Here is a 23,956-nt window from a genome sequence, read left to right as displayed (position 1 = left end):
ACATTTGTTCTTGTTCTCGTAATGAAAGAAGAGTGAGAACAAATGTATGATCTTTATGCATTCCAGAGTTGTCATTAGAAAGAAAGGCTACCGTCAAAGATTAAGATCAAGAAACTAGAAAAGATTAAAAATCCACGGGCAATCTTTAGCAGGATCTCAAACCCTAGGAAATAGATTTACGCGGATTGGAGGAGTTCACCTTGGTTGATCACCGGTTTCCACTACGCAATCTTGATCCACGCCATCAAAGCAACAACGGAAATCAGGAGAACCGACGAGAGGAGAACGACGTGTAATGGGGTTAGGGTTTTGATCTGCGCTAGCACCGCAAGATCAAAGGGAAGGGAAAAAATGGAAGAGATCACTGGTAGAGATAGATCAGGGTGAAAGGTGAAAGAGGTTTAAGGTTTGGGGATGGACGGTGGTCGGTGATCGTGTCGAGATCGTTGATCTTGATCTACGCCATCAAAGAAACAACACCGATCATGAAAAGGGGAACGGAAATCGTGACAACCATCAAGAAGAGAACGACGTGGAAATAGGGTCATGGTTTTGATCTGCGCCAACATCGCAGAAGAAAGAAGTCGCCAGTAAATATCGAAACAGGGTGAAAAGAGGGTTAGGGGTTCTAAGAGATCGACCTGGAAGGGTACGGCTGAGCCGGCAGCCAATCTGCCGACAGTCAGCGGCCTCGAACTCGACCTTTGCCACCTCCGCCATGGCTTTTGCTGGGCTCCGATGTCCCTGAGGAGAAGAGATGACGAAGTCCCTTTATAAGGAGCGAGGGGCGAGGAAGATCCTCTTTGTGGAACTAGCCACGTGTCCATCACATATTTCATAGGGCATCTCTACGTATAACATTTCATATGGCACCGACACGATGAATCAATAGAGATGTTACGCACAATTTAGAAATTAATCCATACAATTATTTTGGTGGCATAAGTGTTCATAATTAAAATTGATTTAGAAACATTAATCCATATGATCGCTCGGATTTGCTCTCCCTCGATTGACCTTCGTGGATATCGGACTTTATCGTTCATGTAGACAGAACATCAAGAAGAGGGTGTTATGATGGTTATAGATTGTCTTATCGGTTGTCAAAATATAAAAGTCGACCCTCAGTGCCTATCCAAGGATCGAACTTTTTTTTCAAAAAAATCCTTTACACTTTTATACAACTAGAAGAAGCTAACTTGAACATCGAAAGGGTTGGGTTGAAAAACTACCCTTGATGTTAACCTTTGTGAAGGATCCATCGAGAAGACCATAACTTATCTTGCCCCAACCTCGAGACTATTTTAAATACATATAAGCCCTTCAAAGACCACCTTGACATTACAATAATCGTTTTACGAGATTATCACAATGGGTCTTTAGACGACCTCATGCCTTTAGATGAAGATCTGAGTCATGTCAACTTCTAATCAATGACATTCAGACAATAACAAAATTCATAAAGGAGTTATGCCATTTGATACATTTATTTTGTACCTAAGTCTCATTGGCCAATCCAAAGTAATTGGGCGATTATAGCTTGTTATTGTTATATTAGTAGTTGTAGTAGGAGTAGATTAGTTTATTATACTTTTCAATTATCACGAATAGTAGTATATTAAAATATAAAAAATGAAATATGAAAATCTAAATTACTTTGGAGTTTTTAAGAAGTCCTAATATTAATTAGAATGCCAATTAAAAATAAAACGAAGGTTGATTAATATTAAATGTTTTACATCACAAAAGTAAATACAAGATCCAATAGCTTCACATCATGGAAGATGCAAGGTTGATTTACTGAATATAAATCATAAAATGTTCATTTTTCAGTATGGAACACATCAATTTTTCTAAATGACATATTTTAAATACGGTCACTTTCATTCAAGGATAAAATTAAAATTTAGCAGAAATTAGGAGCTCTAGAATAATTTTTGAACAAGAAACTCTCACTGATAAAAAAAAAAATGAAAATTGAGTTTTCAGTAATATTTTACTAAGTGAATTTATAATAATTGAAAGAGGGGGGAGGGAAAAGGGAAGAGCAAACGCTTCTGGGACCCCTTCACAGATTACCCGCGGACCCACCCGCCCGTACGTGCATTTATTGGCGTGAGGCCGCACAGGGCTCGGTTGTGGGACCCACGAGGGAAAAAGGAATAACTTAACGAGATTTTACATCCGTCCGTCCATCTCTGCGACTGAGGAATCGGACGGACAGCGTTCAATCATCGTCGTCGCCTCCTTAAATGCCTCCCTCCCCTCTTATTTTTCTACCTCCGAAGTGGGTGAGGACGACTGAGGAGGGAGTCTTTGCTGCAGGAGAGAGAGAGCGTGTCAGTGAGATTCTTCTTGGGCTCCGTCCGGTCTCGCACGCCATTAATGCTCCCATTCTTCCGCTTCTCCCCTTCCTGCGAAGCCCAAACCCTAACCCTATTCCGCTCGCAGATCCACCGCTGCAGCGCTGCTCTGCCGAAAGCTCGAGTCCGACATCAAGAACGCGATAGAGGACGACCGGCCCGGACTCGGGTTCTCGTGCCATGGTAAGCTGCCGGATTTTTGTGATGGCAATGTCGCCGCCGTCTTCCACCTTCACCGTCGTCGTCGTCGTCCTTCTCTTGGGTGTATTCTTGTCCGGTGGAAGATGCGAAGTACCTAATAAGGCCAACGACTTCTGCTTCTCTTTCGACGGATCGGAGAAAAATCGGAGCTTTGACTCGGAATTCACCCTCTACGGCGACGCCCAGATGAGTGGCTCGGCGGTCAGGATCACGCGGCCGGCGAACTCGAGCTCGGGGCGGATCGCGCACCGGAAAGCCATCAGATTCTTGGGGACCAAGCCTGGATTTTCTTCCTCCTTCTCCTTCTCCATCTCCCCGGGCGACGGTGGTAGCCTCCTCTCTTTCTTCTTGGAGTCGGTGGAGGGAGATGGGTTTGGGCTGTCGACCAGCCTTGTCGCAGTGAGGTTTGGGACGTCCGGTAATCGAAGTGGAAGCCTCATTGAAATCGATTTCGGCGGAGAAGCTTTCATGACAAGCAGCAATCTTTCTGATGTCGGTCTGCTTCTGAATAGCGGTGAAAAGTTGCGTTCTTGGATCGACTACGACGGGGAATCGAAGAGGATGGAGGTGAGGCTGAGTCAGGCAGGGGATCCGAGGCCGACCGCCAACTGTTCGATCTATTGCTCGATCAATTTGTCCAGCTTGGTGTGGAAGGAGGCAGTGTTTGTGGGCATAAGCTCTTGGAGTGGAAATTCTACTGAGACCAGCAGTCTATACTCGTGGAACTTTACAGTGAAGCGGGGAGCTCCATATCTGATGCACTCCGAGCCTCTGAATCCGAATTCGTTCTTGGTGAGGCCTACCGAGAGCCCTCCTTCTGTTCATCGAAGAAAGGCATATGCTTGGGGTGTTCTCATGGCAATGGTGTCTGCTGCTGCGTGTGGTGCAACGCTGGCGTTCTCGGCGATGTTCGTGTGGGCTGCGCTCGTCGCTCGGCGTCCAGTGTCGCCAGTAGAATGCCCCGTGGAGGAGGATGAACATGGAAAGATTGTATCAGCCGGAGAAGAGCGCTTGGAGGGTGGTAAGAAGTGAGTATTGGAAGACGAGAGAGCCTCCTTAATGTTGTTGTATATGTGCGTGTGTGGGTGTTCCTATGGTACTCGCCGTAACTTCTTATGTTCTGCCACTTGATGGAAACTGTAGCTTTTGCAGCCAACTTCCACAAATGCTATGATTTCCATCAAAGAAATCAACTGCTGTAATTTTATATTTCTGTTTATCCCTGTAATAAATAGAAGAGAAAACTTTGTTGGAACGAAATGCTTTTGGTTCGTTTCTGATGGATGATACAGACCACTCAAATCCACTGAAATCCACTGAAATCCTTCCTAAGAATTGCCAAGAAATTGAAAGAACTGCACAAATGTTTCTGATGCTACAGACAGACCACTCCAAAAACTCTTTTCTGATAATGATGCTAAAAGGAGGAAAACCGAAAGATGTTCCATGGCATAGTCATACATCAGTAATTAATTTTTTCTTTTCCAAAATCCACTTCTTAGCTTTTGTAAAGTATTTGTTAAGACACTCGGTGTATACTGCCTCGTACATCTTCACTTGCATGTGAGCCAACTTCACACATTGGTCCAGGCCGTCTTCATACTTCTCATACAGTGCCGGGACTGTTAGGATGATTGCAATACCTGATAGAGAAATGAAATGTGACCTTAATACCAGCCATCAAGCTAATAATCTTCTCAGAAGAAATTCACCATCATTTTTTTTTTGTGAAATTTGTATACTCGAACACACATATCGGCTACATAGTTTTACGAGTCATACTGAATTATGCAAACCAGATAGCCATCACTATACATACATTTTAGTAATGTGAACACCAGTTCTAGAAATTTATGGTTTCATGATCTGATGGATCATCGGAAAACTAAGATCAACTCTCTTATTTCAACATTGCAGCTTCTTAGCGAACAGTGTAAGTTTAGAATTTAAACCTAAAACCACCCAAAACACAACCCTTTCTGACGGGCATTCCTATATTGTTTCACAGCTCAAATTCAGAAATGTGAACAACCAAAGATTAGAATAGGTAATTCTCTTAGAACATTCATATGATATGGTATCTAAATCTAATAGCATGAGCACTTACTTGTGTAACCCAAAGTGAGCATATCAGTCAACCCACCAACCATGGAGATCAGCCATAGGCACAGAGCTACTGTGTAGAAAAGTTTTGGGTCCTTTCCCTGTACAATATCATTGAAAGCAGATAGGACCTTGTTCACATGGAATCGGAACAAAACTGTAGCTTCATATATCATTTCTTCTGAGAGGTGCATCTCTGGCATGGGCGGAGGAGGCCTGCGTTCAAGTCAGCAAATAGCTGGAGATTGTTGTAGAAGTGACACAATAAGAATGGATGAGGAATAAAACTAGCAAATCTATATTCATATTAAAATTACTTGTATCTAAGATGACAGGTAAAATACATTCGATTAGCAAACTTGTCTAAACTTTAAAAAGGAGAACATACACTGTATTCCACCCAGACATACATAGAGGGTAAAGAAAAAGAAGAAAAAAAATTGTACAGGCCATTGCACTTGTTTCTTTATCAGCATTTTTTCCATTAAATATTATAGATTAGGGTAGCTATAAATTATGTAAATAATATTTAACAGAAGAGTATTTCACCAAGCACTTTAAGAGACAAATGCATTTATTCTTTCAATTCAGCCCACATATTAAGTATCTCTGAGGAAAATGAAGAAAACTATACCTTAAATTGGACTGGTCTCTGGTTATTTTTACTGCAGTTATATCCTCTCCTCCAACAAGTAAGGAAATCATAAATGAGATTGAGTTCCTTCTTCAGCACATAAAAAAGAATCACCAGGAATTTGGATCAGAATGCCAAAATTGGTTATTGCACACACAAAGTTATTGGTTGAAATTCCCACTTTGCTTCACTATCTATCTCCAAAATACTATAAAATCATCGGTTTCCTCTTCCTTACTTTTTAGTTCTCCAGTTGAAATGCCTTGCCGAGTTGCTACACTGTTTTCAAGTTCCCCAAGAATGTCCTGGTGGAGGAACAATTTGTTCATCAAATTTATGCCCTTCTAAGGTCCAATCTTCTAGCAGGACCACAAACAACGCCCACTGACAGTCATTTAATGGTTTCACAAATTCTCATTCTACGATGCCAGTCTATATTAGATGAATTGGTTATAGAACAGAACATAGTAGTTAGATCTCTGTCTCAGAATTTAGATCATGCAAAAAAAAAAGATTGATAGATTGCTAATTTCTGCTTTTTATCAAGACAACATTTTTCTAATTTTAAGAGGTTGGAGGAACATAATGGAGCTAGTTAAATAAAGATGCAAACAGTCCAAAGATGGCAGTTTACCTGTTAAGGACTTCTGCAGCCTTTGCCCACAGAAAGAGGATGGAAATCAGCAGCAGCAGAACGTTTGAAACAAGAGACAATAGCGTATATCCCACCACTTCAAAAACCAGCCAAGAAGCCAGTGCACCAAGCAGTATCGCTATCGTTACATTCTTTCTCCTCCAAAGGATCACATCCGCAACTGTCAAACACAGTTCCTGTAAATCCACTAATCATGACACATGGATTATCAATCAGGCAGCAGCTGCCCAATCTAATTCCACCCCTAAATTCTGATCGAGCATCCGCGCAAAATCCAAATCGAAGTACAATAAGCAGGAATAGGATCAAAAAGGTCAATTACTGATATTAAATGGAGACCGACAAACGGGTGCTGCATCAGACACCTTATAATTACGCTTAGGGTTCCGATCGATTCCCACAGAAGAACGAAGAAGGTACGATTGCCCCATACAGTGTACAGTAACGCCGGATCCATTCAAGATAAACCAAATCAGTGTCGGATTTCTACGAGAGAAAGCATCTACAAGCAGAATGTCGACACACAAGTTCGATGATCGGGATGTCAAAACCGAACCGATCGACGAAGATGAAGAATCTAATATCCCAGGAGCAAAATGGGACTTACGGATTCCACCGCCGAGGATCTCGTGAAGCGATCGTTGCAGCTCCGGAGAGGATCCTGCCACCGGTTGATCTTGGACGGAGATCATGGTGAAGAGAAATAAGCTGCCGCTCCTCCTTTCTTCTTCGGACAGCGAGAGAGGGGAAAGGGGGGTGGGTGGAAAAAGGAGAAGGCGCAGCGAGGAATGGGACACCAGCCTAAAAGGCCAGTCCTCCCGCCCCCATCGCCGCTGCAGCTACTTATTCTTCGTCTTCTTCCTCTTCTACCCTTAGTTAAAGCCACGCTCGTTCGCGTAATGCAAAGCCAATAACACAAAAGATGAGGGTTTGTTGGGTATATAACAGATTGGCTATGTGGTAAACAAATGTTATCCTAAAAAAGGGTCGTGTGCAGTGCCACCCTTTTCAAGCTTGTATGCTATTATGCATTTAAGTCTGTAATGTTTCTCATACTAAAACATTTTTATGTTGAATACCAGCAATCAAACAATAATATCAAAGTGAATACCGATTGCTGGTAACTTTCGCATCGTGGAAACAAGTAAAACAAACCCTCCAAAAATCTAGAGTGATAAATCGATAGCAAAACCAAAATCCAAACGAGATGAGACATCATCATCATGTGCCATGAAAGGATTTCTCCTAATTATGAGTAACCATGCAAAGAAGCAGTTGAATCAATGGAACATCTGGAAGATATTTATGGCACAATTTTTGACTCACAAATTATTACGTTGAGAAACTTGGACAAACAAGAGCAATATTATTATTAGGGAATGAAGTATATGGAGAAATTATGCAGAACACGACTGATTGATACTGAAAGGCTCAGAAACAACACCACTACACATTTATACAAAACAAGGGCAGAAATCAAGTTAAGAGTCAGGCAAGGATCTTTTGCAGGCAGGTCTCATGAAATGAGGAGTATTGCTTTCAATACTGCATTTACCGGGCAATTGCAACTGTACATGAATTACTATCTTTGTCAAGAGAACACCAATCAAAAGAACATCTGAGTCTTGTATTTCACAATTTGGCTGGCACATTACATCAAGAAATTTGGACAAACTAAAGACATTACCCATACAGCACAAGCAATTTAAATCACATTTATACTGGGGCATAAAGTATCAGAATAAATAATGCAGAAAACAACTGATACCGGATGACTCAGAAACAATACCGCATCACATTTATACAAAACAAAGGCAGCAATGAAGGTAAGAGTCAGACGCTACTAGTCTCCTACAAGAATTAGCAAAAGTCTACTGCCGAAGAGAATCACTTCTGATGATATATATTTACATGTACTTGAAACTATACATTAATCACGTACTAAGTTTGTCGATTTGTCATATACTAAGAAGCTACTTTTCAGGTAACTTCTTCACCCAAGGATTCCTGAAGTAAACATAGATGAAAGAATCCTCTTCAATAAAAGAAAATTTGAGAATGATATCCTGTAGCTTGATGCTATGCAGCCAAACATAAACAAGGAAGATAAACTCATGAAGTTATTACAAGTTACTTTCTTCTTATCGAAACCGCAAATGGTGCTTCTCATCTGTCCCACCAAAATAGTGTTATAAATGTCATTCATCATTGGAGCAACCCTTGATCGATAACATTGTTACTAATAACTATGCTGAAAACACAAGTTTCAATAAAAAAAGGGCATACCCAAGGGCGTACCCGATGCACGAGGCTCTCACCAATGCGGTGTCTGAGGAGGGTCAATGTATACCGCCTTACCTTTAAATATTTAAAGAGGTTGTTTCTGAAAACACAAGTTTCAATTCGGAACTAAATCATAAGAACTATTGGTATATGCCACACCAACACCAGAAAAGAATAAGAACTAAATTATAAGAACTGAGATCGATTTGCCTTGCTGGCCAGGCAAAAAGGGAGTCCCACAAGAGATTGAACAGAATTGTGCCATGGATGCCGATAACTCCATGTCTCGTTACTTGTCGACACTGCTATCATATTCCTAGTAGGAGCATAATAGCTTTAGAAGATGGCCTCCTCAAACAACATATCACCAAGTACATCAAGCTAATCAAAAGCTTGAAGAACGATCATCTCCAAGTTGAGTCATCTTGATCCTCTAAGACAGCCACAATAACCTTAATCCAACACCAATGTCGAAGTAATTGCAAGCAGACAATCCCATAGCAGCAGCAGTGGCAGGAACAAGAGAATACTAATAGTAAGATTCAGACTTTAGATAGACTATAATTCGTTCATCAACATCATCAGGTAGGTGTATGCCAATCATACAAGGGAAATTAATAAGACGGTGCCGGCGACAATTGAGCTAGGGTTTGATGGATAATTTACCAACGACGAGGGCAGGTGGGTCGGATGGAGGATCCGATCGACCAATCGACGCAGAAGAAGATCAGAAGGCGTGGAGCACGGGTCTCTTGCCGAGGCGCTTGATCTCCCGATTCATCTGGCCAGTGAGCATGAGGGCGAACATCTTGAGGTCGCAGAGGAGGGACCAGAGCGGGTGGCGGAAGGTGGCGGGGGAATTGCCCTCGACGAAGAAGTGACTGCACCAGGCGGGGCCGTAGCCGAGGATGGGGGCGAGGAGGAGGAAGGGCCAGCGGGCGAGGACGAGGGCGAGGAGGAGGGAGAGGAGGGCGGAGAGGGTGCCGGCGAAGTGCCAGCGCCGCGTGGTGGGCTTCGAGTGCTGGCTCACGTAGACGGGCCAGAACTCCTCCAGGCTCCGGCAGTTCATGTCTTCGCCTTCTCTTGGAGCGTCCGAGGGCGAGGAAGAAGCCAATCCATGATCGGCTAATGGGAACGGAGGGGTAAACTCGTAGATTTACCCCCTTTGACCTTGACTTTGACCTTAACGAGGAGACATGGATATTTTACTAATGAAATAATTTTTAGAACATTAAGAAAAAATATATTAGACTGTCCATATTGAAATATTAAATTAAACTATAATTATGTAAGGGATTGGATTAAGTTTTTTAGTAGAGATAAAAAAACTTGTGTAACTTAAAGTCGAACACTTTGTTTGACCTCTCCAAAAATAAGGATTAATATAATATATTATGCAGTTAAGAGAGAGAAATTAAGAGAGATTAACATGAAATCGAGAGATGCTGAGGTATATAGAATTTAAGATATTGAGATAATGTAAGTGATTAATATAAATAATTCTTTCGGTTGTGAGTTTCCTATATTATCCTTTTTTTTAATTATCTGCCCAAGTCCACCGTATTTTTCCGTGAGGTTATGCCTGTCATTTTACCATACAGTTTGTCAGGCATTTCGGACCTCTGAGTTGACTGATCCTTGATTGGTTGGAGGCTGGGGGTTGCCGGGAGGAGATGGGCGTTCAGGTCGCGGGGACGTGCTTGCAGTGGCCGCAGCTGCCGGTCACCGACTTCCAAACTCCCTCCCAGACCGCCTTCGCTGCCTTGGTTTCAACTACCAGGTGCTGCAAGAGGAGCCATGGCTGCGATCGCATCCTCGCCTCGCCCTTCCTCGGCGCCAGAACTGCCATGCTATTTGAGAGCTCCACCGCTGGATATTGGCGGAGGGAGGGAAAGGCCAAACGTTGACCAAGCCGTGCGCCGGTCGTTCGACGCCAGCTGATAAGTTTGAATTGTAATGATAAAAGCACACATTAAATGGGTGAATACAATGTCATGCTTATTTATATACGATGGAATAGAAGATTTTCTTTAATTGTCAGATTTTCTTGTGTAATTAAAAAAAATTTAATTACTATCATGCCCCCCGTAAGATTGAACTCCTGTCAAGGATGTCGATCTTGAACCGATGCAATAAAAATCGTTTACAAACGAGAGACTTCGTCGGTGAATTTGCTAGTTGATCAGTCGTATACACGTGAGAAACACATAGTTGATGTCTGACAACTTGATTTCGCACAAAGTAAAAGTCGATGACAATGTGTTTCATGCATAGTGAAATACTATATTGACATATAGGTAGGTAGCTTTAATATTATTATAATATATTATAGGAGAAAAGGTAGAGTTGACGTTGAGTTCCTTGAGCATATTTATGACCAAATCCAAAGATAATATTGCAGATCGACTAACAAAGGCCAAACGTTGACCAAGCCATGCGCCGGTCGTTCGACACCAGCTTATAAGTTTGAATTGTAATGATAAAAGTACACATTAAATGGGTGAATACAATGTCATGTCTTATTTATATATGAGGGAATAGAAGATTTCCTTTAATTATCAGATTTTCTTATGTAATTAAAGAAATTTTAATTGTTATCATGCCCCCATAAGATTGAACTTCTGTCAAGGATGCTGATCTTGAACTGATGCAATAAAAATCGTTTATGGACGAGATACTTCGTTAGTGAGTTTGCTAATTGATCAGTCGTATGCACGTGAGAAACACATAGTTGATGTCTGACAACTTGATTTCGCACGAAGTGGAAGTCGATGACAATGTGTTTCATGCATGAGTGAAACACTAGATTGGCATATAGGTAGATAGCTTTAATATTATCATAATATATTATAGGAGAAAAGGTAGAGTTGACGTTGAGTTCCTTGAGCATATTTATGACCCAATCCAAAGATAACATTGCGGATCCACTAACAAATGCCCCTTATCAGATGTTGGCAATGGGTTTTTATCATAGTGCTTAGGGGTCGGTTGTACACGGCCTTCGCACGGCGATCGACTCTCCGAGTGGAGAGTGTACCTTCAGACGTTCATCGCCTGGGATATGAGGAGCTTCCCGGAGTGGTCCTTGTTGCAGCGATGCTGGTTGGTGCAGCCCCAAACAACCATTATCTTGGATTTCTGGTGGCACATATGATGTGACACTACGTTTGCCTCCCAAGGCTCCGCACTTGGGCTGACGTGCCGGGGGTCATGTCCTCATGGTGGAATCCATAATATGCCTTATCACTTCTCTCCCAACCCAACCCCACCCCCACCCCACACCCCCCCCCCCCCCCCCCAAAAAAAGTCGTGCCCCAGGGTCCTTATGAGGAGCTAAGGGCACGATTGGGTCGTTGAAGCGGCGGTTGAGTATCAACTGGCTGAGTCATGTGACTCGGGCACTAGATGGACTGGTTGGACGAGGCGTTGCTCGTGCAACTACTGGCCGAGTTGTATGACTTGGGCAAAGACTGATCCGACTAGCCGAGCAACTCAACTCGAGCACTGGATGGGCTGGTAGGACGAGGCGTTGCTCGTGCGACTATTGGCCGAGTTGTACGACTTGGGCAAAGACTGATCATGTTGGCCGAGCAACTCAACTCGGACACTGGATGGACTGGTTGGACGACGTGTTGCTCGTGCGACTACTGGCCGAGTTATACGACTCGGGCAAAGACTGATCCTGTTGGCCGAGTGGTTCCTTGCCAACTTAGAGGGAAGTTATTCGTGATTCATCGCATAATATGTTTTTGGCAGGAAATTTCTGGTGGTTTACGGGTTTTTGGCAAGAACTTGGAGAATTTGGGGAATATGGGGAGTTATGCCAGATTTGATGTTGACATTACTTCTCACCTCGGGGAGTCCAAACGTTAACTTATGGCGGCGTGTTTCCTCTTTATAAACCCTTTCCCGTGTACTACGGTGGCATTGTTCAGTTGTCATTTTTCTGCTCACGCCTGAGATTGTTGCTCCTTACCTTAAGGTCAAGATGTCTTCATCTTCCTTATCTTCCTCCTTTTTAGGTCAGTTGGTTCCCAAGATCAGCGACTCGGGTTTCGATAGTTCTAGGATAGAAGTGGTCAATTCCTCGTCTGGCGGCTTGCCCTCGGTGGATTCGAAGGTCTTCGCGACCCTTCAAGTGATGAGGTCGTGGCACGACGTTGATTTGGGGTGACTAAGGAACTCTTAGGTCTGATTTGGGATCATTATAGTATCCCAAAGAATTACAGGCTTCATGCTTCGCATCCTAGTCAACTTCCTTACGACCCGTTTCCCAACGGGTTCGGGCTAACCACATATGCTCTTGAGGTGGGGTTGCGGTTCCCCTTACACCTGGTTATCGAAAAATGCCTCCGCTAGTGGGGGATCTCACCGTCCCAGATGGCGCCGAACTCTTGGCATTACCTAGTGGCTTTCCTCAAGGAGTGTTGGGGGGCGGGGATCAAGCCGACTCGAACACTTTTCTTAGCATGTTTTTGCTTGTGCAAGAGGCAAGGCGGGTATTACTTAATCCCCTGATGTGGCTTTAAGATTAGTGGGGCACCCTCCAACAACAAGGGGTTGGAAAACTCATCACCTTCTTTTGAGCTATAGTCGGGGGTGGGGGTTTTGCATTGGATGGACTTCCTGAGCCATCAACAACGTTCCCTTGTTTCTTTCCCATATAGAGACCAAGCACGTGGAGCGATTAAGAGAGATCATGTGGCTGGTCAAAGCGGGACTAAGCCTAGCCCCTAGGGGTATGGTCAGATTTATGCCCGAAGTGCTTCCTTCATTTTTGGCATGTCTTACTTATCGAACCTTCGTTCACAGAAATGGTGAACCTCAAGTCTTTGAAGGGGATGCCCCACACTTTAACTGCGGCACAACTGACTCAGGAATGCGAAGGGTCCGGCCTTAGGGTCCCTTTGAAGAAGAGCACATCGGCGTGCGAGTCGAAATCACCCAGGGAGCCGGAGGCGAGTCGGCCGAAGAAGAAGGCCAAGGTAGGCACCCGGAAGGTATCCGAGGGCATGGCGCCCTGTGAAGTAGCGGCACGGGGAATGTGTGAGTCAGGTGGCGTCTCCCAAGGCGAGGGTTCGGCGTGCATGCGGGAGAGGGGGCATGTCAGATCCTCCCATGAAGGTCCCTCAGGAAAGTCAACGGTGTGCCCAAAGTCGATGCGGGACTTGTGTCGCATCTGGGCTTGCTCCAAGGGGGAGCCTTTCCAAGCCCTCAGAATGGCCCACCTCGTAGAGGAGGAGTCGGGGCCCCTTATAGCATGAGAAGGCTGACTCTCAAGGCTGAGAGTAGGATTTGGTTTGATAGGTCGGCGGCCCAAGAGTTCTCATGATGGGTGCTCCATCCGATGCTAGCAAAGCAGTTGTATTGTTTGCCCTTCATGGTGTTGATGGATCGGGTGACCAAGTCCCTTATTTGGGTAAGTTCGGTGCTTCTTCCTACCATTGTCCGTCCGAGAACTAGTGTTGACAACAATTCTTATGTAAAGCCAACATTACACCATGGCCTTGATCGATCATGTTTACTGTTAGGAAATCTTGGGGGCGACATCACATGCGCAGTGGAAGAATAGAAAATAAAATCCCCTATTCCCATAGAGATGTTCGTTGTCGTACGAATATTAGTACATAAAAACTGTGAAACTCAAAACTGCGTATAGTAAAGATTGTGTTACCTAGGGAGATCGTATATCCTTGAATCCTTGCAGATCTCTAGGAGAGGGTGAAGGAGGTCAAGTGCCCTCCTCTTTAGTGGTGATCCATATAGCAGGGCTGTCATGTTGCTCCTCAAAACTCCAGGCATTCTTTGAGGTGGAGAGGGAGAGGAGAATAGGAGAGGCAAGCAAAAGCTCTAGCCTATGAACCACTGAATCTCTCTTATTTATAGAGGTCCCCTATCAACTTAACCCTAATGGAACCTCCCCTATTGGGTATTGGATCTTCATCCAACTACCCAGGCCTTTTAGATAAGTGGATCTCTATCCAATAATCTCTTATGGGCTTTTATTGGATCTTGTCCATGGGATCCAATAATTCAGGGGCTTATTAGATATCCAATAAAATAGAGGCTCCAGCGGATATCTCATATTCGAACCTCTACTTATCACAATGCTTACCATATGTGTGTAATCCTTTAGGCCCAATATCGAGCTGGCCGTGAGTTATACCTATTAGAACTCCTTCTGGCTCAATGAATGATTATCTCCATAATAATTCACTCGACTCATCGATTACGGACGTACTAAGCCACTACGCCGTAGTCCCCAGATGATATAAGGGAATCCAATCCATTGGACCTGTCTATCCTTAGTTACCATGTACCTATAGTCCCTCATCCATCTAATATCCCAGAGACCATATACCGGGCATGGTGTTGTCAAACCCATACAGTTTCTACTCGAGTCTTACTCTAATCGGATTCTTCCGAAGAACTCTTCTCTATCAATCCAAATGACCCTGGCCAGGGATTTGTTTGAGCAAGAACACATGAGATATTCTTCTCATGACACCGAGAGTGGATAATCCTCCTCTATCGACACTCAATAGCCCTTGTAAATTTGACTGCCATTCCCGATGACTGGTTATACTAGATCTAGGACATCTAAACCTATAAGTTTGGTATCAAAGAATAGAGTACTCATACAGGACATCCTTAGTATCTCAAGTCTAAGGACCAGATACACTACTAAGACTACGAAATCGTTGTTTGAGAATAAGGTATCATCAACCATCCAGCATTTTGTAAGTGGATAAATAACTGAACTCATTCTCCAATGAGCACCTATACTGTATCCCTAGTGTCCCCACACAAGCAGCTATAAGACCACCTGCATCTATCATATGGACGGGTATAGAGCACACCAGTCTGTCCAGTTATCTCGATGTCCCTCTTGAGTAACCTATGACCGGGATTATTTAGGATTTGTGTTTAAAGGTGAATTGGTCTCATTATCATGATCTCATCATGATCCGATTCCCATTGCATAAATCCAAGGACATCACAATATATACATGCATAGATATGCAATAGCTATTATAAAGTGATAAATGCCAAAATATAATAAGCAAAATGACTGCGTGTCAAGTCACACATGCCATCCATCACGTGATTGGCTTGTTGGGCACCTATGACTAGCAATCTCCCACTTGACCTAAAGCCAATCACCTATGTGTTTGATCCCCATCAGACAGACCCCTATGACGCTTAAAGACAATTTGAGATAACGACTTTATTAGTGGATCTGCAATATTATCTTTTGACGAAAATCTTTCCACTACTATATCTCCTCGGGTCACAATCTCTCCAATAAGTTGGAACCTTCCCAGAACACTTTTGACGAGACTCGGGTTCCTTTATTTCAGTAATCGCCCCGTAGTTGTCGTAATATAAAGAAATTGGCTCCTCACTACCTGATACAACTCCCAAATTTGTGATGAACTTCTTCATTCAGACTCCCTCTTTTGCTGCCTCTGCTACAACAATGTACTCCGCCTCTATGGTCGAGTCAGCAATAGTATCTTACTTGGAACTCTTCCAACACACCACTCCTCCGTTCAAGGTATACACATACCTCGAATTCAACTTGCTATCATCGATGTCATACTGAAACTCGAGTCTATGTATCCTTCAACCTTGAGGCTACTACCTCCATATACTGGTAAAAGATCCTTAGTCCTTCTTAAGTACTTACAGATATATTTTACTGCTTTCGAGTGCTCCAAGCCTGATACCTACTCATGACACTTAGAGCATAAGCTATATCGGGCCTGGTACATAACATAACATACATGATAGACTCTATTGCTGATGCATAGGGTATCCTATCCATGTTTGCCCTTTCTTCAGGAGTCTTTGGTATGAGACATCTCTTAGAATTTTTCATGCCAAACCTTTTTACAATAGTTTCTATGTACCTAGATTGAGACAAGCCAAGCATCCTCTTAGATCTATCTCTATAGATCCAAATCCCCAAGATATAGGGTGCCTAAGTCATTCATAGAGAAGTGTCTAGATAACCAAGCATTTACTATGGATATCATTCCTATATCATTCCCAATTATCAGGATGTCATCCACATATAATACCAAAAAGGTGATAGCGCTCCCACTTATCTTCCTGTACACATAAGGCTCATCTTCGTTCTTAATGAAGTCATAAGATTTGATTGTCTCATCAAATCTTATGTTCTAACTTCAGAAAGTTTACTTTAGTCCATAAATGGATCTAAGCAACATGCACACCTTATCTGGGGAGTCCTTGGACATGAATCCCTTGGGTTGTATCATATCCGTGGGCGAGGTGGGTCACAAATGGTTCTTTGGCGAAGCGAGCCTCCATGTCGGCCACGAAGCGTTCCTATGACATCGACCCTCCTTCTAGCATCAAAATATTGGTAAACCTTATATCGTGGCCGTGGGGTCGGTACAGCTTGGTTCGACTAGCGATGTCCAGGATCATCTCGGGGATGAGATCTTCGCTTGATCGGGTTGGGCTCGAATTTGGTTGGGATGCACCTCTTCAGTGATCCCGTCCACCTTTGTCGCCACCGGCTTCCTACACACTGGCCTAGGTCGGGATGGGGAGGGGGATCCCGACTTAGGCCCCTCTAAAGATCAAGATAGAGGAATTCTCATATTCCAGATGCCCCTTGTCAGATGATAGCAAGCGGTTTTATCATAATGACTGGGGGTCGGCCGTACATGGCCTTGGCACGACAGCTGACTCCCCGAGTAGCGAGTGTACCTTCGAACGCCATGTGGTGTTGTCTTGAGCTTCCCCGAGTGGTCCTTGTTACGACGATGCTAGTTGGTGTGGCCCTAGATGGCGTGGGAGGAGAACAGTCGTTATCCCAGATTTCTGGTGGCACATCCAACGTGGCACTGCGTTTGCCTCCTGAGGCTCCACACTAGGGCTGATGTGGCGGAATCCATAATACCCTATCAACCCAATCCAAAGATAACATTGTAGATCCACTAACAAAGCTGTTGTCTCATATTATCTTTGAGTGTCATAGGGGTCTGATGGGGATCAGACACATAGGTGATTGGCTTTAGGTCAAGTGGGAGATTGCTAGTCATAGGTGCCCTGCAAGGCAATCACATGAGTGATAACATGTGTGACATAATATCTTATTATATTATTTGATATTTTATCACTTTATATTACTTGTTGCATGAATATATTGTGATGTTCATGGATCTGTGCAATGGGAATCAAATCATGATGAGATCACGATAATGAGACCGATTCGTATTTAAACACAAACCCTAAATAATCCCGGTCATAGGTTACTCAAGAAAGACATTGAGATAACAAGACAGACTGGTATACTGTATATCCATACATATGATAGAGACAACTGGTCTCATAGCTGCTCATGTGGGGACACTAGGGGTACAATGCAAGTGCTCATTGGAGAATGAGTTCACTGATTGATCTGCACATGGAATGTTGGATGGTTAATGATACTTCATTGTCAGATAGCAATTCCGTTGTCCTAATAGTGTATATAGTTCTTAGACTTGAGACACTAAGGATGACTTTTATGAGTATTTCATTCTTTGATACCAGACTTATAGGCTTAGAAGTTCCAAATCTAGCACAACCGATCATCATGAGTAGCAGCCAACTTTACGATGACTATTAAGTGTCGATAGAGGATCATCTACTCTCAATGTCATAAGAGAAATATCTTATGTATTCTTGCTTAGACAAATCCCTGGCCATGGTCATTCGGATTGAGAGAGAAAGAGTTCTCCGAGAAAATCCGATTAGAGCGAGACTCGAGCAGAAACCATATAGGTTTGATAATACTATGCCCAGTATACGGTCTCTGGGATATTAGATGGATGAGAGACTATAGGTACACGGTAACTGAGGATAGATAGGTCCAAAGGATTGAATTCTCCTATATTGTCCAGGGACTGCGGGATAGTGGCCTAGTATGTTCGTACTCGATGAGTTAAGTGAATTATTATGAAGATAATAATTCATTGAGCCAGAAGGAGTTCTGACAGGTATGACTCATAGCCATCTCGATATTAGGCATAGAGGGTCACATACATATGGTAGGCATTGCGACGAGTAGAGGTTTAGATATAAGATATCCGTTGGAGCTCCTATCTTATTGGATATCCAATAAGCCCCTAAATTATTGGATCCTATAGATGAGATCTAATAAGAGCCAATGAGAGATTATTGGATGAAGATCCACTAATCTGAGAGGTTTGGGTAGTTAGATGGAGATCCAATATCCAATAAGGTAGGATCTAATATTCATTAGGGTAGGATCCTTTATAAATAGGAGGGAACCAAACACCCATAGGTTAGAGGATTCTTGTTTGCCACCTATTCTCCTCTCCCCTTCTCCTCCTTAGATAGCAGGTGCGGAGATTTAGGCAGTGATTTGAGGAGCGTCGTCGCAGCCCTACTGTGTGGATCACCGCTAGAAAGGAGGACACTTGATCTCCTTCGTCCTCTCCTAAAGATCTACAGGGATTTAGGGATATATGATCTCCCTAGGTAATACAACTATCTCACACGTGGTTTTTAGTTTTATGGATTTTACACACCAATCTTCGTACGACGACGAACACATTTTTTAGAAATTTAGAGATTTTTTTTCTATTATTCTATTGCTCATGTGATGTCGCCCTTAGATTTTTCTACAGGAGCATCCTGTAGGGTGGATTTTGCTACGACCGACGCTTGTGAGGAGTCACTCCACCATAGTGCTAGTTAGGGAACCACTGATGCTCCGCTGTAGTACAGTTCTAGGGAATAATCGCAGGAGGAGGAGAGGCAACCGCTTGGTGCATAATAGGCGATGGGGGAAATATGTGGTAGTCGGTCCGGGGGGGAGGGGTGCGAGGCATAGAAGGAGTTTGAGTACACCCGCTTGATTGCTCGATCTCTTCCAAAGGGTGCTGTGCAGAATATGGCAAAGCTGCACTTGCCTCGGTGCAACTTCGCCAAAGGCCATGCTTGGGGCGCTGTTGTAGTGCAGGCAAGGCCCAGCGAGCATTTGACAAGGATGGTTGCCTCATGTTGGGAAGGGTTTCTCGCTGATGAAGAGGAGAGTCGATTGTAATCAGTGCATATCATAGTTGTGATTTAGTTGAAGTCCATCAGCTCCACCTTTAGAACACTATAAACAATTGAGAGGATCATCGCAGTTGACGACTTTGTACACCTCCAATGATGAAAGGGCATAGGAGGAGGTATTGGGCGCACTGCCTTTTGTTGTGTAACCTACTGACGGAGAACTTAGGTCAGCCCACGGCTAGTGGATGGTAGTCATAGAAGGAGGATGCAGCAGCAGTAATAGCAATAGGTGAGATGAGGAAGTTGTGATGTGTAGATTAGCTTAGCTCTTGATTGCACGAGATTTGTTTACGAGCATCTCGTTGACTAGGTTAGTGCGGGTGATGAAGATAGAAGGCCGTAGAGTAGCAGGGACGTGACCAGAGAGGTACGGGAGCAGCCCGACGAGATGTGGCTGAGGGAGCTCTGTTGAGGAAGAACAAAGAGTAGCCTGGATGACGCCGTAGTGAGGAGATGAAGATGTAGCACAGGTTCTTCCTCGGGAGGTGGCAAAGCTTAGTGTTGTAGTGAGGAGATGTCGCACAAGTTTATTATCAATCTTTTTCTGAGCTTTTGAATAATGTTTATTGAGTCAGTTTAGTTCAGTTATTTATTAAGTCTGTTCAGTTAGAGTCGGGTAGAAATTTATTTGATATTTAATTATTATTAAGAGTCCAAGTCCTAGTGGACTCTAGGTGGAACTCTATAAATAGTGATGTAACTCTTTCTTTAAATCAAGCAATCAATTAATAAAATATTATTACAGTCTGTAGATAAACCCTAGGAGGCCGAACCCTCGAAGTGATCATCCCCTTTTCTTCCATTTCTTCCATTTCTTTTATGATAAAACCTTAGGGTTCTATCATTTGGTATCAGAGCATTTTATGATAAGACTTTAGGGTCTTATCATTTGGTATCAGAGCAGCGATCCTTGGCATTCTCGCTGTAGTGTTGTCGTAGCTATAAAAAAAAAAAAGAAATTTATGTGAGGAAGGGTGAAGTCGGCAGCCACGAACGCCAATCCTTCTCAACCAAGAAGGAACCTCTGCGTCTTGGTTAGTGACCACCGTCGCCCCTTCTCCACCACCGTCACTACTGCCCAGCCAATAGCCACCACCACCATTGCTGCCCCCTTGCTGCAGTTATCTTCATCTTTGGGGAAAAAAAAAAAGAGAGAAGAAGAAGAAGAAGAAGAAGAAGTCGTAGCCACCCCTGCTTCCCCTGCTTCCGGCTAGCCCACCCGCCGCTGCTGCTTCCCGACCGAGGGACCACCACTACCTCCGTTGTTGCCCAGCCAGCAACCACCACTGTCGCCACTGCCCCCACTCGGCCAGCGACCTCTCCTCCTCGCTTCCCCATCTCGCTCGAGCGAGAAGGACTGCAAGCATCGTTTCCCAGCCAGTGGACCACCCCATCGCCGCTTCTACCATCGGCGATGCTGTCCTAGTCTGCCATCGTGCCGCCCACCCCCCCCTCCCCCTGGGTCGCAGTCGCAATCGCAGCCGTCAGTTGCCACAGCCCCTCCTTGCAGCGGTTGCAGAAACAGAGCTTCCTCTGTTGCCGCAGCCCCTCGTTGATCCCAGCCAATGGACCACCCCATCGCTGCTTCTACCGTCGGCGACGCTACCCTAGTCCGCCATCGTGCCGCCCCACCCTTGGGTCACAGTCACAGCCATCGGTTGCCGCAGACCCTCCTTACAGTGGTTGTAGAAACATAGCTTCCTTTGTTGCCGCAACCCCTCGTCGATCGCAGCCGCGACCCTTGCTGCCTCCTTCTCCACCGCCATCATTGCTTTCCGGCTACTCGACCACCACCGCCATTGCTCCCCAGCCAATAACCTCCCCACCTCGCGGTGACCAAAACAGGGCAATCGAGAAAGGGCTGTCGCCGCCATTCCCGACCAGCGGACCACCCCTTGGTAGCACCTAGCTTCGACGACCCTTTGCAGCTCCTCGCCCTCGACAATCTTGCTCCCAGCTGCACCGCCATTGTATTAGAACCCTTGCAGATTCTAAGCTTAGGGTTAATCTCTTTAAGGGATCGGCCTCCTTGGAACTCTATAGGGGTTCCTTCCTCCAAATTGCTGCTCAAAAGTTATAGAAAAGATTCATTTATTGCTTGTCAAAAGAGGAGAAATACATGGCTATTTATAGGGCTTCTAAACCTTAACTCCTAATAGGACTCCTGTTGGGAAATCTTGGGGGCGACATCACATGTGCAGCGGAAGAACAAGAAAACAAAATCCCCGATTCCCAAAGAGATGTTCGTCGTCGTGCGAAGATTGGTGCGCAAAATCCGTGAAACTTAAAACTGCGTATAGAGTAGGTTGTGTTACCTAAGGAGATCGTATATCCCTGTTTCCTTGCAGATCCTTACGAGAGGGTGAAGGAGGTCAAGCGTCCTCCTCTCTAGCGGTGATCCACACAGCAGGGTTACGACGACGCTCCTCAAAACTCCAGGCCTGCTCTGAGGTGGAGAGGGAGAGGAGAATAGGAAAGACAAGCAAAGGCTCTAGCCTATGAGGCTTTGAATCCCTCCTATTTATAGAGATCCCTTGTCAAACCCTAATGGGTCCTCCCCTAGTGGGTATTGGATCTGCATCCAATAAGACAAGGGCTCCATCGGATATCTCATATCTGAACCTCTACTCATCGCAATGCTTACCATATGTGTGTAACCCTCTAGGCCCAATATCGAGCTGGCCGTGAGTCATACCTATCAGAACTCCTTCTAACTCAGTGAATTATTATCTCTGTAATAATTCACTTGACTCATCGACTACGAAAGTACTAGGCCACTACGCCGTAGTCCCCAGACGATACAGGGGAATCCAATCCATTGGACCTGTCTGTCCTCAGTTACCGTGTACCTATAGTCCCTCATCCATCTAATATCCCAGAGATCGTATATCGAGCATGGTGTTGTCAGACCCATACGGTTTCTACTCGAGTCTCGCTCTAATCGGATTCTCCTGGAGAACTCTTTCTCTCTCAACCCGAATGACCCTGGCCAGGGATTTGTCTGAGTAAGAACACATGGGATATTCCTCTCATGACGTCGAGAGTGGATGATTCTCTATCGACACTCAATAGCCCTCGTAAGGTCGACTACCACTCCCAATGACCAGCTGTACTAGATCTGGGACAGCCAAACCTATAAGTCTGGTATCAAAGAGTGGAGCACTCATACAAGACATCCTTGGTGTCTCAAGTCTAAGGACCAGATACACCACTAGGACTACGGAATCGCTGTCTGACAATAAGGCATCATCAACCATCCAGAATTCCGTAAGCGGATCAATCAGTGAACTCATTCTCCAATGAGCACCTGTACTGTATCCCTAGTGTCCCTATACGAGCAGCTATGAGACCTGCTACATCCATCATATGGATGGGTATACAGCACACCAATCTGTCCGGTTATCACGATGTCCCTTTCGAGTAACCTATGACCGGGATTATTTAGGATATGTGTTTAAAGGTGAATCGATCTCATTATCGTGATCTCATCACGATCCGATTCCCATTGCACAAATCCAAGGACATCACAATATATATATGTATTTATGCAATAGTTATAAAGTGATATACGCCAAAATATAATAAGCAAAAAAATTCTGTATCAAGTCACACGTGTCATCACTCACGTGATTGGCTTGTTGGGCACCTATGACTAGCAATCTCCCACTTGACCTAAAGTCAATCACCTATGTGTCTGATCCCCATCAGACCCCTGTGACGCTCAAAGACAAAATGAGACAACGGCTTTGTCAGTGGATCTGCAATGTTATCTTCGGATGGAACTCTTTCCACTGCTACATCTCCTCGGGTTACGATCTCTTTGATAAGCTAGAACCTCCTCAGAACACTTCTGATGAGACCCGGGTTCCCTTATTTGAGTAATCGCCCCATAGTTGTCGCAATATAAGGAAGTCGACTCCTCGCTACTCGGCACGACTCCCAAATCTGTGATGAACTTCTTCACCTAGACTCCCTCCTTTGCTGCATCTGATACAGCAAAATACTCCGCCTCTGTGGTCGAGTCAGCAGTGGTATCTTGCTTGGAACTCTTCCAGCACACTGCTCCTCCATTCAAGGTGTACACATACCCTGAATTCGACTTGCTATCATCGACATTAGACTGAAAGCTTGAGTCAATGTAGCCTTCAACCTTGAGGCTACTACCTCCATATACTAGTAAAAGATCCTTAGTCCTTCTTAAGTACTTAAGGATACACTTTACTGCTTTCCAGTGCTCAAGCCTGGATCCGCTTGATACCTGCTCGTGACACTCAAAGCATGCGCTATATCAGGCCTAGTACATAGCATGGCATACATGATAGACCCTATTGCTGAGGCATAAGGTATCATATCCATGTTCACCCTTTCTTAGAATTTTCCATGCCAAACCATTTGACAATAATTTCTATGTACTTGGACTGGGACAAGCCAAGCATCCTCTTGGATCTATCTCTATAGATTCTAATCCCCAAGATATAGGATGCTTCCCCTAAGTCCTTCATGGAGAAGTGTCTAGATAACCAAGCCTTTACTGTGGATAGCATTCCTACGTCGTTCCCAATGATGAGGATGTCATCCACATATAACACCAAAAATGTGATAGCGCTCCCACTT

At 44.3% G+C, this 23,956-nt stretch overlaps 3 protein-coding genes across 4 annotated transcripts; 1 reads left to right on the top strand and 2 right to left on the bottom strand.

Annotated features, from left to right (window-relative positions):
• The first annotated feature begins 2,267 nt into the window (after nucleotides 1-2,267).
• Nucleotides 2,268-3,824, top strand: LOC135651797 (L-type lectin-domain containing receptor kinase S.4-like). The gene has a single exon (XM_065172222.1). The coding sequence runs from the start codon at nucleotides 2,544-2,546 to the stop codon at nucleotides 3,594-3,596; it is 1,053 nt and encodes a 350-aa protein (XP_065028294.1). The 5' UTR covers nucleotides 2,268-2,543; the 3' UTR covers nucleotides 3,597-3,824.
• Nucleotides 3,825-3,876: 52 nt separating this feature from the next.
• Nucleotides 3,877-8,625, bottom strand: LOC135582393 (reticulon-like protein B12). Its single transcript, XM_065172223.1, has 4 exons — nucleotides 6,564-8,625; nucleotides 5,936-6,116; nucleotides 4,672-4,883; nucleotides 3,877-4,207 (listed from the first exon to the last, which is right to left on the bottom strand). Exons 1-4 carry the CDS (start codon nucleotides 6,646-6,648, stop codon nucleotides 4,020-4,022), a joined length of 666 nt encoding a protein of 221 aa, XP_065028295.1. The 5' UTR covers nucleotides 6,649-8,625; the 3' UTR covers nucleotides 3,877-4,019.
• Nucleotides 5,977-9,404, bottom strand: LOC103999655 (uncharacterized). Of its 2 annotated transcripts, XR_010501937.1 has the most exons (2): nucleotides 8,906-9,404; nucleotides 5,977-6,116 (listed from the first exon to the last, which is right to left on the bottom strand). XR_010501937.1 is itself a non-coding variant. In XM_009421463.3 (1 exon), exon 1 carries the CDS (start codon nucleotides 9,306-9,308, stop codon nucleotides 8,967-8,969), a length of 342 nt encoding a protein of 113 aa, XP_009419738.1. In that variant the 5' UTR covers nucleotides 9,309-9,402; the 3' UTR covers nucleotides 8,770-8,966. The 2 variants fall into 2 exon arrangements, 1 of the variants encoding a protein (XP_009419738.1); XM_009421463.3 differs by lacking the exon at nucleotides 5,977-6,116 and having other exon boundaries at nucleotides 8,770-9,402.
• Nucleotides 9,405-23,956: the final 14,552 nt, after the last annotated feature.

Source organism: Musa acuminata, chromosome BXJ3-10 (assembly GCF_036884655.1).
Source record: "Musa acuminata AAA Group cultivar baxijiao chromosome BXJ3-10, Cavendish_Baxijiao_AAA, whole genome shotgun sequence".
Classification (NCBI taxonomy): domain Eukaryota; kingdom Viridiplantae; phylum Streptophyta; class Magnoliopsida; order Zingiberales; family Musaceae; genus Musa; species Musa acuminata.
This window is presented reverse-complemented; position numbering and strand designations above follow the sequence as displayed.